This window comes from Barbus barbus (assembly GCF_936440315.1).
Source record: "Barbus barbus genome assembly, chromosome: 48".
Classification (NCBI taxonomy): domain Eukaryota; kingdom Metazoa; phylum Chordata; class Actinopteri; order Cypriniformes; family Cyprinidae; genus Barbus; species Barbus barbus.
The window spans coordinates 22,494,268-22,510,854 of NC_136726.1; the positions used below are offsets into that span (position 1 = coordinate 22,494,268).

The following is a 16,587-nucleotide window of genomic DNA, read 5'->3' on the forward strand; positions in this document are numbered from 1 at the left end:
AACAAACAAACAAACAAACAAAAAAAAAAAATAAATAAAAAAAAATCGCAATTCAAATGCGACAGAACCACACAGGGTCTGACAGGTGTCTTAGATTGATGTTTTTAATCTTGTTATATTTGGTTTGGAAATAAAAACAAGTTGATCGATCTCCAGTAGTTAAAGAATAAAACATGGTGCAAACACAGAAGGTTAAAAACCTCCACATTCAGATTCGGCCACATTCAAGCAGACATGCTCTCAGAAACACACACACACACACACACACACACACACACACACACACACACACACGAGCTAAAAACAGGAAGACATGCTGCTCACACATTCACACAACAGCACCATCCAGAATAAGGCCCCGTGACTCAAAATGAGCTCCAGCACATGTTAATTAACACACGTCAGAATTACAGACTCGCTAATTGGCTTTGCAGTGGCGTCATGGTTAAAAAAAAAAAAAAAAACAATAATAATAATAATAATTATAAATGTCCAACTTTCTGGTTACAGGCACATTTTAATATTCAAATAAAAGAAACCACCTGGCACGGAGTTTAACTTTAGAACATCAACTTTCGGCTATTGATTCATTATAAAATAGACATTTTTCACTCTGTTTTAAATAAACCTAAATAAACCTTTTATTAAAAAAATATGAAAATGTTGACAAAAGAGCAGCTTAATAAAAAAAAAGCTGTTCACATTGTCATAACTAAAGTCCAACACACAATAAAATGCTGTTTGCCAAAAGAAGAAACGTATCAGTTTTCAAAATAAGAGTCCTTTGCGCTACCTGTATCCATCAGCATCAACATCCTCTTTGATTTGTTTAAAAAAAGAACCAGAATGAAACTGGACACTCCAGTTCCTTTGGGATAAAATGCAGCAGTCGGATTTAGTCAGATCTCCCTAACGGATGTATATTTTCTATCTTTTCTAGACTTGCAATCCGTGCACTAAACAAGGTCAAATTAGGAGTCCTCAGCACCGTTTCACAGGTTAAAACAAACTCCAAAAACCAGATCTAATGGACAAACAAAAGCACAGGTCAATGAAATGCAACAAACTCCTCCAGACTTTTGGGAATCTGGTCCCGATACAAGATCTGATGTTGCTGCACGGCACGAGCCGCCAGGCATTTCAGACTCATCTTCATCTGCGTCTTCAGTAGGATTTCAGAAACGCCCGTTGTGCTCTTATCAAGCGGGGTCTTCTTTTGCTTGTTGGTCATGTCCGTATGTGCGCCAGCTTCGACGAGGCTGATGATAATGGCGTGGAGAGTCAAGAAGTCGCTGATGGGACGGTTGTACTGTACAATGAGGTGTAAAGGGCTGTTTCCTTCATGGTCCACTGCGTTTACCTGGGCGCCACAGTCTATAAGCAGCTTGGTCACTTGTGCGTTTGGAAAACTGCACACGTCGTTGGTGTGGAAGTCGTCTACTGGCGTACTAGAGCTAGCCGCTAGGTGCAAAAGCGTTAACCCCTCTCGGGATCGCGGATCTAGGCGTATTAAGTCGTAGATCTGTTTGTTTATACGTGCTCGTTCCTCTTCGCTGCACTGCGTTTTCGTAGAGATGCAAACCAGGTAGAGGAAAGTGAACACGTTAGATTCGTGGCTGTCAGTGGCCACCGGCAACTCCGCATCAGTGGTGGTTCGCAAGCGCGCCATGCTGCGGCGGATCTCTAGGACGCTGGCGTGTAAAACGTGTTCAACGTCCGATGCGTGGACCGGCTCCTTCAAGTGGACCATTTGCGAAAACACTTGCGCAAATCTCAAGAGGTCTTTATGAGTGTTGCGGTTTCCTTGTTGGCGTAGATGCAAGGCGTGCAGCCAGAGTTTGATGCACTGTTCAAACTCCATGTTGTCGGCGTAGACCGCGCCACGGTATATTATGGGATGCGACACGTCTATGTTATCCACACCCAGAATTCGTTCGCGAATCATAAGGCCTTCCATGTGTAGTGCATCCCGGTCGTGTCGAATGACCTCTAAGTCTTGCAAATTTCGGCACTCTGCCCTCCCTCCGTACGCCGCAACAGGAGACGGCAACTCTTTGGCGACAACCCTCTCGGGATCGCGAAATCGCTCTAGCATGGCGAGGTACAAGTAGTGGTAGGACTTAAGAATGTCGTAATTCTCACGGTCGTTGGCGAAAGATGCTCCAAGCAGTTCCAACGCCTCAATGCGGCTATGTACGTTGCAATCCGCATGCGACAGCAGCAGCTCTACGACGTCCGCCTTGCAACTTTCGGCCGCCACTTTCAGCGGCGTCATGCCGTGTCCGTTAACCACCATAGCCGCTCGGCATCGTACCAGCTCCTTCACGATATCCAGATGCCCGGCTTCTGCAGCAAAGTGCAGCGCGGTGGCCCCGCAGTGAGCTTTGGCGTTAGGATCCGCGCTTCGCTCCAGCAGGAAGTAAACAACGTCGGTGTGGCCCTTGTAGGCGGCGATCATCAAAGAAGTGTTGCCGTATTTATTGGCGATGCTGATGTCAGCCTTGTGCTCAACGAGATACCGTACGATGTCCAGCCGACCGTCGAAGCACGCAGCCCTGAGGGGGGTGGAGTTGGTAAGGGTGGTGTGATTCACGTTGGCGTTGTGCGAAACCAGCAAACGTACCACTTCGAAATGCCCAGCACCAGCTGCACACCAAAGAGCCGTGGCGCCATCAATAATATACCTGTAAGAGCGAAAGACAGTGAAACACAGGGCTCTTTTGGAATAGTTACACAATAATGACGTTTCGGCCAGCATTTACCCGCTCTCATGTTGTTCCAAATTTCACAATTCTAAGTGCTCACCAGCACAAACACACTTTTAAAAAAAAGTTTTGAAGTTGTAAACAAAACAAAGAAACAACAACTTAAAAAAAAGTTATTTTAGTATTTCTGCATAAAAAAAATCATGTACAATTTAATGTTACTTGCAGTTTCTTTGTTACTGCGAAATTTACTAGCAATTTCTGAGTTAAAATTGTTTCTACACCAATTTTTTTTCAGTAAAATTCTTTACAGCTCTCCATAAAATTGGCATAAAATATATATTTTTTTTTTACATTTGTAAGGTGTACATGAATCAAAAATATATTTATTGACCAAGAAAAATTTATCACAGTGTAAAGTTCAAATAAAATAATTTACTACAACGCTCAAACTTGTGGTGATGCGTCTTCGTGCGCCATATATGAATGTACTGGAGCATGAAGATTTTCAATAGATAACGACTTAAATTTGAGTGTTCCTCACACAAAGCAATTATATGACTTCAGAAGACAGCGCAAAAGCCACATTATTGAGGATCTCCCGAATTTACTTTAATTGCATGAAAAAAAAAATCATATTCATATTTCATATTCCACATAAGAAAGTAAATCATACTGGTTTGGACATGTATGATAAACACGAATGGCGGTTAAAAAAAAAAAAAAAAAAAAAAAAGACAAGTATTTTATTACACGGGGAATACTCGCTTCTGATTAGTCAATCACGGTATTCAGCGGTCTAATTTTCGCTGTATATCAGTCCGCTTATCTGGGGTAACTGAAACCGGCGCTACTTACATTAGTCTCATATCACTCCGCGGATTCGCGCTCTTTTTAATTCAAACGCCATTTTTCCGTTTCCGTTATCGATTGTTGTAAAATTACCTCAGACAATATTAAATATTAATTTTATAGTAATTGTCGCCACCCCGATTGTAATTGATTACTAAGCGGAATCTTTAGGATTATACACAGGTAAGATTACAACATAATTTGCAATTCAATCAATATTTTGTGTATACGAGTGTAAGAAATAGCAAACATAATATAACGTTACAGTCAGCGAAATAAATGTATCGCTTTAATTTACATAATCAGTGTATTAAAAAGTAACCATATAAAATCATGTAACACGTAAAAAATAGACAACTCACCCGTCAAATCTGACAGTCCCGGTCTGTTCGGTGTCCACTTTATAATGGTCCAGAAGCAGCCGGACCACCTTGTCATGTCCGTTCCGAGCAGCTATAATGAGCGGAGTGGACCTCTGTCCGGCCTCCTGGGTCACATACTCCAGCAGGAATCGGGTCTGAACGGTGGAGTGGTTCAGGAGCAGGGCGGCCAGGGTCAGGACTCGCCCCTCGCTGGCCGCTTTGTGAACATACCGGGCCAGGGACTCCAACCGGGCCAGAGCCGGTACCTCCGCCATCTGTGCAAGATTCTCCCGCTGATCTCAGAGCAGATCAAGCCGTCTCCCATTAAAAACAGCTGCCTGAGCTCTTCAGCTCATATATGAAGCACATGCAGAGTCTCCGCAGGACCAGCTGCCATTAGTGCTGATCTCTATTACAATAAACTCATCTATTAATATGGATCTTATGAGCTGTTTAAAACAAATGGAGACTTTGTCTAACTTACTCAATTTCTGATTATATGAACGGACTATATTGTAACTGATATAGTGATTTTATAATCCTAGACTTTAGTGTTTTAACGTTAGTCTGTTCGATTCAAATCGGAATTCTCTTTCGCTTCTAAACGAGTTTACTCGCCCCATTCCTTCACTTTTATGCTTCGGTTCGTTCTGAGTCCCTCCGCGATAATGTCCGCCGATCACTTCAACAGAACGAATCCAGATTTCGCTGATAAATCCGAATTAAAGCTCAAATCTGCGCTAAATGTGATTGTGTCTTTCACCTCTGCCAGTAACGACGCCCGGAAATGAAGTCAGCCATAACAGGAAGTGCGGCACTGGGATTCCTCGGACTGCTTTTCGAAATAAAAGTCCCATAAAGAACCAATACATTATATATATTTTTTATAATCAATCCCAATAAAATTACATAAAAATACAAAAAAAAAAAAAAACCGTATTTTCCATATATAGTATACTTTGATACATAAAATAACTATTAGTGTATAATATACTATAATATAATTTATGTGTTTGTTTGGATGTACTCCACAATGTCAGAAACCTGGACCAAATAACACAATAATGTGGATCTGAAAAGTTTCCATATAATATAATATCATACATGATTTATTAGCCTATATCTATTAATTCTATTTATGTTTATTATATCTATTTAAAAATGTATTGATGTGTGTGTGTGTGTGCCAAATATTTGCTTTGTGTTTGTGTTTGTTTAGAAGTTTTCTACAATGTCAGAAGCCTGGATTCAATTCCAAAAAAATAATATGGATCTGAAGATATTTATATATTTACACATCACTGTACAATATACAGTCATGGCCAAAAATATTGGCACCCTTGATAAATATGATCAAATAAGGCTGTGAAAATTAATCTGCATTGTTAATCCTTTTGATCTTTTATTTAAAAAATTCTAAAAAATCTAAAAATAAGAATTTAAAATGGGGGAAATATCATTATGAAATAAAGGTTTTTCTCAAATATATGTTGGACACAATTATTGGCACCCCTAGAAATTCTTAAGAGTAAAATATCTCTGAAGTATATTCCCATTCATATTCACAATTTTGAGCACTCCATTAAAAAGAAGTCAAACAGCCCCTACATCAGCACATGTCGTTTGGGAGGGTTTCAAGAAAAAGTATCCTAGCTCGTCCAAAAACAAACTCCAGCATATTCAGTTATCAGACATGACAGGAACTTCAAATGGGACTGGCTTCTATGGTCAGATGAAACTAAAAAATGAGCTTTTTAGCAGCAAACACTCAAGATGGATTTGGTGAACACAGGGATAAAAAGTACCCCATGTGTACAATGAAATATACTGCTGTATTTGTGATGTTGTGGGCCTATATTTCTGCTGGAGGTCCTGGACATCTTGTTTAGACACATGGCATCATGGATTCTATCAAATACCAACAGATAAAAAATCAATAAGTGACTGACTCTGTGAGAAATCTTATAATGGGCCATGTTTGGATCTTCCAACCGTACAATAATCCAAACACAAACCTCAAAAACAACACAAAAATGGGTCACTGAGCACAAAACCAAGCTTCTGCTGGCCATTCCAGTCCTCTGACCTGAACCCTGTAGAAGATGAGTGAGGTGAACTGAAGAGAAGAAGCACCGTCATGGAGCTGTGAATCTGAAGGATCTGGAGTGATTCTGGATGAAGGAATGGTCTCTGATCTCTTGTCAGGTGTTCTCTAACCTCATCAGGCATTACAGGAGAACATTTAGAGCTGTTAAACTGGCAAATGGAGGTTTCAAAAAGTATTGAATAAATGGGTGATGTTAATTGTGTCCAATGTGTTTTAGAGAAAAACATTTATTTCATAATATTTCCTATTTTAAATTCTTATTATCCAATGAAAGGTTGGATTTTATTATTATTATTATTTTTTATAAAAGATCAAACGGATTAACAATGCAGATTAATTTTCACAACCTTCTTTGATCATATTTACCAAGGGTGCCGATATTTTTGGCCATGACTGTATAATATGAGTAAAAAAAATAATAAATATATACATATTTGTAATAAATGCTATGTGTATATACACTTGTAATTTTCTTTCAAATAGATTTAATTATTTAATAATAAATACAATTTTGTTTTGTTTTTGGCAGTCTTTTCTAGGGACACAGTGCTGTATATTCAACAGAAATATTAAATCCTGAAACATGTCATGTGTTTATAAAGGGAGTGGTTTGGATTAAAGGTTTATCTGCACAATCAGCCGCAGCAACTAGAAATGCACTGAAGATCTCACAAAACCTAATCTTTCAGGATTTTGTGTTTGAACAGACAAGCTTTAGTTATTCATTTGTTTTACTAACTACTAACATTTTTATTTAGTTATGTGTTTTGTTTCATTTTACTTTATGAATAAGCATTTGCTTTTATAAATAGTCAGAAGTCAGTGTATAGACCTGATGTATGTTGTAGGACGGGACAGTCACATCTTGTGTTACAGCTACACCAGACACCTGCCATGAGAGTCCTGCAGCTTTACAAGCTCTGCATCCAGGAGAGAGCGGGACTAAACCAGAATGAGTGCTTTCTTTTGACGTTTTACCCCTGCCCGCTGAGGTCAGAGGTCAGTCACGGGATCGTCTGCCTCCAGTGCGGCTGAAAGCAGAAAATCTTCATGGTGCTGCTGAAATGCCACCCATCATGCGCAAGAGGCAAAACTGTGCCATGCATGCTGCCTTCCTGACCAGGTTTGAAACTTTTTATACCACATAATGTATGAAGTACAATGAAAGTTTTGTAAACAATTCAGATGCATTGTAAAAGATTCATATAAGTGCATATTAGTAGTTGGCGTTTATGTTCTAAAAAGTATATCTAATAATTGTATATGGCATATACTTATATATAGACATGTTAATATTTAAATATAAAAATGTGTCTAATGATTAAATATTTATTTCAAATCATTTTGAATATATATTTAAATAGGGATTGGGTTGAATCCACCTTAGAATCACATTCAAAAGCTAAAAGCTCTTTGATGCCTCCCAAAACCCCTGCAGCCGGAGATATTGCATTGGGATTTGAAGGAAACCAATCGGATGAGATTAAAGTGTGTTTCCCACGGCGGTCCATGAGACACTTTCTATCCGCTTTCTACGTTTTCTTGATCTGTAAATGGAGGAAGAGTCTGGATGCGTCCTAAACCATCATCATTACACTTGCACTTTTTAGTTAAATTTTTTTTAGGTCAAAAATTAGCGATTTGAACAAACACCAACACTAAGTATTTAACTTAAACTCTTCACGCTTCTATAGTGAGTTCTGCACCAGGGTTATCATAATCAAGTGAAACTAAATGTTATTTTAAATTAAACGTTCGAATGTGATCTTGAATATTAGTTTTGCATTTTTGTTGTCGTTTGATGCGGCATTAGCTCCTGCATCCTCATGCCAACTAATCCATTAAAGCTGATTTGTGCTCCAACATCTGGTCCAGGGTGCAAAGTCAGCATGAAAGTCAAACAACGGGAGAAAGAATTAAAGTGACATAACCAGAGTGAGACAGATGGACATAAATATATGAAAAATATTTGCCAGATGGTCTGGGAAACGTAGATGCTGCTAAAAGCATCTGCCATCAGCAGAGCGTTGTGTGACTTTAAGGACCTCAGGCATATTTCTCATTATCATTTTATATTTGTCTTTTGATGTCATGTGCTCTTGACAGACACAGCTCGAGGGAGACGGACTCCTGTCTGAGGAAAGCTCAGTTCCACATGGACCTCTGGTGTTATTTCACCCTCCAGAACTGGCTGCTGGACATCGGCAGGCCTTTAGCCATGGTATCAAAATAACGTAAAATAAGCTTCACATTGTTTTATTAAATAGAGATCTGAAAATAATCAAAACCTTTACATTTAAAAAAAAAAAACATCTCTGTGCAAAATTCATTATTTGACAACATTCCATGGCAATGATATTTTTATGTGATTGAGATAGCAATTATAGTTATTAATTTTTTTTATATATATTTTCCATTTTCATGTTAATTTTACTTTGTTTTAGGTTTTTTAATTTATAAATTTTATATACATTATGATGTTAGAGGTTATTTTTTATTATTCTTATTCTTTACTTTAGTTATTTTAGTACGTACATCAAATGAAAATGAGAAATGTTGATGAAGTTTAAAGTTTTTTAATTATTATTTCAAGTAACATTTTGTTTTTACTTATGAAAACACAATATCATTTTAGTAAAGAAAAGGTGGATGTTTTGAGTTGTTATATATAATTTATATTTTCTCTGTGTAGAGATATAGTATAGAGATTATGCACATTTTTTACTTGCAATAATTTTAAGTATTTTACTGTAAAACTGCATGTATTGTTAAATGTAATATACGCTGTAGTTTTGTATTTTGTAAGGTAAATTGAAAGCCAGTTAACAGGTTTTACATTGCTTTATTGCCAAGTGTGCTTACACAAGGAATTTGTCTTGGTACATACAGTGCATGCATTTGTTGCCAAACAATCTTTTAATCAGTTACACCTGTCCTTGTGTATTATTGAGCAGTTTATAATTTTATTAAAATGCTTGTGTTAATTCTCTGGCACAAAGTGTTTTATTTAAGCTGTAAGGTGCCTAAAATCACTGATGTTTGATGCTTTTTCTGTGGGTTTCTTTAGATCTTTTGCCCTTTGGAGTGGTTTCCTTTGAATAAACCTAGTGCCAGTGACTATTTCCACATGCTGTACAACATTACAACACCCTTCCTGCTGCTCAAGGTGAGTTTATTATTATGAAGCAGGTCACCAATTACTGTTACACCTATTTATAGGCTCCACCCCTTTGCTAAGCCCCACCCCTTTGTAAAAATGCAACACGCTGGACCAAGATGTATTACACTTCCAAGTTGTTTTTGGCAGGGCTGCTTTCGGTAAGGTTGGACACTTTGTTAGTGTCATATTTGTCGATGTGAGGCTCAGACAGAGCCTCACAGAGCAAAACAAGCTCAGAAGGATGTGATATTTATGACCTCAGCCGCTACATGTCGCTGAAATGATGTATCACCCCATACCTGTTGGAAATGAACAACTCGGGCCTTTACATCTGAGGAAATATCTGGCAGACGTTTCTGCAGTTCTTTGTCTTCTTGGATGAATTAGAGATTTCTCTGTGTCTCAAAGAACTGCGAAAGAACTGGTTTGCATGATTGATGACATGCAATGCATGCATCCAGAAATCTGTGATGATATTCTTGTCAGGTCAGTGTTGAAGAAATGCTTTTGCAGTTTTGCAGCAAAAGCTTATGGACGTATTTATAATAAAATTTCCGATCTGAATCAAACGATTCACAATATGCGCTCCAAAGACACGATCTGAATGATTCTGAATGATCAAATAATTCGCAATCCGCGATCCGATTGGAGCACTTCGAAACAGGGAGTCATTTTGCAATGCAGTGGTTTAAAGGATTCAGCTGAAATAAATGAATATGAAAAAAGTATGATTTTTAGTATTTCCATTCCAAAAATAACACCCAACACAAGTCTATGAACATATTCAGGTGAGGTAATCGGTTTACAGCTAACTAGTGAAAACACTGCATTAAAATGACGAGCTGCAGCTCAAAATAGAGCGTTTTCACAGCACGTCATCAATCCGGATGTCAACCATATTGGCGGCACTGAATGTAAGCAATGCCACTGAACTGAACGGAACTAGTCTATGGGCTTCGTGAAAAAACGAAGTAGTTCACTATGTCGGGATAAGAAATAGAAGGAAGAATTGCCGGGTCATCAGTCCACAACAAAGGAGGCAGTTGTACGGATCTTTATCACAGGGTTCGACAGGAAGAACTATCTGAAGTTTGTTACTGGCCCGATCAGGCCACTGCTGCATCATCACAAAAGTGTTTGCATAGTTTGCATTTGTTTCTAAGCCTTGCTAATTTAAAAATGAAAGCGATTTTAAAGCCTTCAAGCAAGACTACATTCAGTAGCCCTGAATTGCGTTTCGTTTTCACGTCATCTTTGTAACATTCAGTCCACTGTTGTGGATGAACCCAAATGCAGTTTTATTAAATCCAAGAATGAACAGATACAATATCAAAAAGACTTGGCTATGCGACAAGAACAACTCACCAAAAGCGGGTTACACAGTACAAAGCTAGACCAGGAACAATGGCAACAAGAGGGCTACGTATATCAAACACTGAGGGTCACTTGACAAGAACCAACCAATGAGCAAACCGAACTGAGAATCATATGACAGGACAATAAGAAGACAACCAATCAGAACAGGACACATAGACTAAGGGAGCACATGGCAAGAAACATGAGGGCAAGGGAATCACATGACTAGACAGGAACCATGACAATGATAAAACTAGTGATGGGCAAATGAAGCCTCGGGAAGCATGACTAGGGGAAGTCGTGGCCTAATGGTTAGGGAGTCAGACTCGTAATCCAAAGGTTGCGGGTTCGAGTCTTGGATTGTATGTGGGGGGAGTGAATGTACAAGGCACTCTCTCTTCATCCTCTCTCCATCATCCACGACTGAGGTGAGACCCTTGAGCAAGGCACCGAACCCCCAACTGCTCCCCGGGCACCACAGGGTGTGTTCGCTGATTTGTGTGTGTGTTTACTTTGGATGGGTTAATTGCAGAGCACAAATTCCCAGTATGGGTCACCATACTTGGCTGTATGTCACTTTCACTTCACTGAGGCTTTCCTCTAACTGTTTCGGGAAAAGATTCAAAGCTCAGAGTGTGTTGAAAACATCTGGTGGTTAATAAAAAATATAGCAGCCAAAAGCCTGTGATAGACGTAAGACGAAGCATCAACCACATATTCCATAGATCGATTCAAGTTACATGCACAAATAAAAGCCTAACAGTTTATGTTTGTTGAATTTCTGTCTATGATAAATTAATTTACCCATTAAACTGTGCAATTTAATACCAGTACAAATATCAATATGATGTAGTAAAATAATAATGTACACATATGAATTGCATATGACAGATATTTAATTTTATCTAAAATATAACTGAATAAGTCTGAATTAAAACTGTCTTGTAAAGTAAGATCTGAGGGTTCGAACATTTCGACACGAAAAGTCATTCGCGCACGTGACTGGACAGAAAGTGAGGCTTCGTTTGTCATTGGTCATGTGATTTCTACGTTAACAACACAAGCTTTGCAACAACACATGTTTTTCTTGTTTAACATTGTAAAGCTGCTTTGACACAATCTGTATTGTATAAAGCGCTATAAAAATAAAGGTGACTGGACTTCTTTTGCTTGAATGGACAAATACTTTTGTCAAAATACCTGTCTTGGTATATCTGACTGTACCAGTAGAAAAAAATCCCTAGCGTTGAGCCCTGCGTTTACTTTAGTTTGTCAAAATCCTGCTTACTAAGTCCTTTATGTGATTTAGCAGCTTTTTCCATGGTTTAGACATCATAAATTAGTAGAACAACATATTCAGTAGCACATTAACCGTGCAATCCATGCTGTTGTTTTCATCTGAGTATATATCTCCAATATAGCTGTGCATCCGGGTAACTCAACAAACCGTGACATAGGTGCAAACGCTCTATACATGTGAGATGGAGACATTGGACATTATGATCACATTTGTAGCTTAATTCACTATATTTTGAATAGTTTGACCACCGCAGTTCAGTTGGTGACAGACGGTTTGATAGGAAATCAGTTCATACACATCATTGACAGATAAACTGCACATTTCAGTGTTGTGTTTTATTTTGTGGATATTTCAGCTATCAGTTTGCTTTGTGCATTCAGTTTAACAACATAAAGTAAAGAGATGAACTTTATCATTCAGCTGAACTGTGCACGTATGTTTGGCTACCTTATATGTTCTTACTCTGCCCATGTATTAAAGGTACATCCTTGAAAGCGAAATTACAGTGGTTACATATACATATATTTAATTATTGCTAGGGACAATTTGTTGCTGGATATTTGTAGCATCCCTACTAAAATTTTCAGCCCTTAGCATTTTGAGGTATATTACCTCATGCAATGTTCTGTTCCAGTTCATAGAGCGAAGCCCAAAGACGTTGCCTCGATCTGCCGTCTACCTGTGCATCATCACGTTTGTGATGGGCGCCAGCATGCACCTGGTGGCAGAGTCCATCAACCATCGGCTCCTGCTCAGCGGGTACCAGCTGCATCTGAGCGTCAGAGAAAACCCCATCATGAAGAACCTCAGACCAGAAACTCTGGTATAATTTAGCCTTATTTATATATCATTGTATAGTAGTATTTATTTATATTACACTGTTTATTAAGATTTAGTTGCCAATTCAGCATTTTTAAGTTTCTTAAATTTAAGCTTTTCATTTTTTTCAGCTTTATAACAGTCATTTATTATAGTTAATTAGTTATTATATTGAACTAAAACCATAAAAAAAATATTTCCGTTACTTGAAATAAAAACAATAAATACCGAAAAATATATATTTTGAAAAATTATACTTATTTTATTTGAGCTAGCTGCCATTTCACATTTTGATTTAGTTTAACTTAATGTATTAAAATAACTTTGTGCTTTCCTGTAGCTCAAATAGTAGAGCATGCAAGCAACGTCAAGGTCATGGGTTCGATTCCAGGGAAAGCAAGAGCTGATAAAAATGTAAAAACTGTAACTTGAATGCAATGTAAGTCGCTTTGGATAAAAGCGTCTGCTGAATGCATAAATGTAAATAACTAAAACTGAAATAAAAGTTATGTAGACATTTAAAAAAAACTTAAAAAATGACAAGAACACAAAAAATTACTAACTTTAATTATACTAAATAAACACTAAAAAATACTAAAAGATTTCAAGTGATAAAAAATAATTTTCATAGTTTTTATTGTAATTAACAATAACGGCAGCTTAGTTTTGTGGGCAAACAACATTTTTTCAATAGCCTATATAAATCCCATTTCTCTGTGTTTTCTGACAGATTGACTTGTTTGAGTTGCTGCAGTATTATGATGAAAGTCTGGGTCATTGCATGTGGTAAGCTGTGAAATATTCTGCAAACATTCGGCATTTCGGTGCTGATTTACTTTATACTAGTTAACCCGATTAATTTGAAAATCATAGAAACATTCTTGTCACAAGAGAGTTTAAACAGAAATGTGCAGTTTATAATTTTATTAAAGCATTTGAATAAATTATTTTGTACAAAATGTTCTATTTCAGCAAAAGGTGTCTAAAAATCAGTCGATTTTACATTTACATTCAATTTTTCTTTTATTTTTTTGTAGGTATGTTCCTCTATTCCTCATCCTGTTCCTGTATTTCACTGGCTGTTTCACTGTTGTCAAAGCTGAGAAGACGATGCCCATCTCCGCTTGGCTTCTACTGGGTCCTAGTGGCCTTTACTTCTGGTCAGTTTATCAGTGTTTGGGAGCCACATGCTCTTCATTATTCACCTCAACGAAACTCAACTCTCCTTCACAGATCAGAATTATTTATAAAGTCAGCCCTTAAAGAAAGAACAGCGGCCGTATCGTGTGTTGTGCTGTGGGAATGAGCTCCAGTGTCACACGTTAACTTTGTTTCCAGGCTGTGTTTACATTAGTGTGCCATCTGACACGGGCATTTCCTTTCCTTATCTGTTAGACTGATGATTAAGGCGCCCGTCTCACTTTATAGATCACGGTCAAGATCATTTAGAAATGTTTTTAAACGACAAACCACTCATTTACACATATTTGTGAATCGGAATAGCAGATTGTTCATGACATGTTCAGCAAGTTTGTGAATATTTAGAATGAAAAAGGAAATAAAAGTGATCCATCTGTCATACAGTGTTATTGTGGCCGCGATGTGTCACGTGACAAGCATGATGCGTCGCCATGGAAACAGTAAGGGGAGACGTTCTAAAATTACTTTGGGGGGACAGCTAGAATATTTCAAACTCACCAGTGAAAGGGTTAATGAAGTTCATAATTTTTTTTTAGCATTTTGAATTTTTATTAAGTCGAGCTGGAACTAAAATGAATGAATTGCTCTGTACTCCACAGGTATCTTGTGACAGAGGGACAAATTTTCATCCCGTTCATTTTCACTTTTTTTACCATGATGGCTACAGTCGTGCACCAGAAGCGCAAAGGTTTTCAGCCTGACGGTAACGGACTCTTCCTGCTCTACAGTTTTTCTCTATCGCTCGTGTTAGTGACCATCTGGGTCGCCTGTCTGTGGAACGACAAGGTGTTACGGAGGAAATATCCAGGAGTGATTTATATACCAGAGCCGTGGGCCATTTACACGCTGCACCTCAGAGACAAACACGTGCCACTCACAGACTGACTCCATGAATACAGTTTTAGCAAAATGACTTTATAGTTGTGCTGCAACTATAAACTCTTTATTTATGTTTATTTGTAAGTAACCGTCACGTTGTGTCTTCAAAAATGGACTTCCTATGAATTTCTGGAAAACATTTGTGCACAGTGTGTGCTTTTTGTTTTGACTGTGCAAAGAGTCCATTTCCACCAGCCCAAGTCGTGCAATAATTCTATTCTATTGATTTTAAGGTAAAATACTTTTACTAAGTGTTGTTAACACACTGACATTTCAGACATTTTTCTTCTTTTTGATTTGTTGAAGGTTAAACAGTGTGTTGTATGAAGGTTTTCCCTTGTGTAAAATAATTACATAATTTTTTTTTCTTCTGAAGATGTATGTTTTTAATTTTTCCATAGTGTATAATATTTTTAAGGGAAGACACTACTGGCAAAAACTGATCAGGTTTGAGATTTTTCTGCTGCTTTGCTTTCAAACCGTGTCTTCTTTCAGAATTTTGGAAATGCAACATGTAAAATACACATTTGTGACCCTGGACCACAAAACCAGTCTTAAGTGTCAATTTTTCGAAATTGAGATGTATCCATCATCTGAAATCTGAATAAATTATCTTTCCATTGATGTATGGTTTGTTATGATAGCACAATATTTGTCTGAGATACAACTATTTGAAAATCTGGAATCTGAGGGTGCAAAAAAATCTAAATATTGAGAAAATCTCCTTTAAAGTTGTTCAAATGAAGTTTTGATATATTCACGGTAGGAAATTTACAAAATATCTTCATGGAACATGATATTTACTTAATATCCTAATGATTTTTGGCATAAAAAAAAATGTATAATTGTGACCCATGCAGTGTATTGTTGTCTATTGCTACAAATATACCCCAGCGACTGAAGACTGCTTTTGTGCTCCAGGGACACATTTAAGTGTTTATTTTATTATTTTTATGTATTTGTGTCTGTAGTTTTTCATTCCAATACATATCTTGCTGTGAGACTTTCCTCCGCTTCAGCAGCACTTAAACCAAAGTTTGTTTTATTGATGTCTATATTCTGAAGGTTTTTATAGAATTGTTTGCTCGTATATCAGTCGCCTGATTTTATACAATATTTTATTCCTAAAATATGGTGAAAATGTTTTTATTCTGTCTTTCTGTGGACAGTATGTTCTGATTTATGGAGTGATAAAAAGACAAATCCAAAATCCCCTCTGTAAAACCCCCAAAATGCATGCTACACTCTTAAAAATAAAGGTGCTTAAAAGGTTCTTCACACAAAGAACCATCTCTTTATACCTGAAGAACCTTCTTTCGCCACAAAGAGCCTTTTGTGAAACAACCATTTAGACAAAAAAAGGTTCTTTTGGCATCGTGAAGCACCTTTATTTTTAAGAGTGTAATTAGTGCATATTTAATAAAGCTTTCAGGAAAAAAAGAGAGAAAGAAACTTATTAAGGTGACATTTATTTTACCCTATTCATCTGCGATGTCTTCCCTCAGAAAATATATTGTTACTTAATAATGTAATAAATTAATGAAATAATTTTGAAAAATGAATTTAAGAAAGCAGCCTAATTACTTTTAAATATATTGCGGGTGGAATGGGCAAGGCTCATCATCTCTAGACTTAATAGGTCTATATGGATAATCTTTTCAGTGGTTTTTTTTGTAAATGTTCGGTGTTTATTAAATATTTCGGTGTCATTCAGGCAGAAAAATCGCAGCTGAAGAATGTAAATGTAACACTTCAAAATAAGTCAAAGGAGTAAAGGAAAAGACCAAAATGTTCCTGGACAAGATCATTTATTTGGGCATCAATAGCCAAGGAGACTCAAGCACACA

General features: G+C 37.3%; 2 protein-coding genes across 2 annotated transcripts; one reads left to right on the forward strand and one right to left on the reverse strand.

The window, feature by feature from the left end:
- Positions 1 to 84: 84 nt before the first annotated feature.
- Positions 85 to 4,732, reverse strand: fem1b (fem-1 homolog b). Its single transcript, XM_079412095.1, has 2 exons — positions 3,920 to 4,732; positions 85 to 2,684 (listed from the first exon to the last, which is right to left on the reverse strand). Exons 1-2 carry the CDS (start codon positions 4,192 to 4,194, stop codon positions 1,049 to 1,051), a joined length of 1,911 nt encoding a protein of 636 aa, XP_079268221.1. The 5' UTR covers positions 4,195 to 4,732; the 3' UTR covers positions 85 to 1,048.
- A 2,358-nt stretch (positions 4,733 to 7,090) lies between these two features.
- On the forward strand, positions 7,091 to 14,746 carry cln6b (CLN6 transmembrane ER protein b; the record flags this gene model as incomplete). The annotated part of the gene is made up of 7 exons (XM_079412508.1): positions 7,091 to 7,149; positions 8,133 to 8,247; positions 9,094 to 9,192; positions 12,477 to 12,665; positions 13,392 to 13,447; positions 13,699 to 13,821; positions 14,461 to 14,746. The coding sequence occupies 7 exons, from the start codon at positions 7,091 to 7,093 to the stop codon at positions 14,744 to 14,746; spliced, it is 927 nt and encodes a 308-aa protein (XP_079268634.1).
- Positions 14,747 to 16,587: the final 1,841 nt, after the last annotated feature.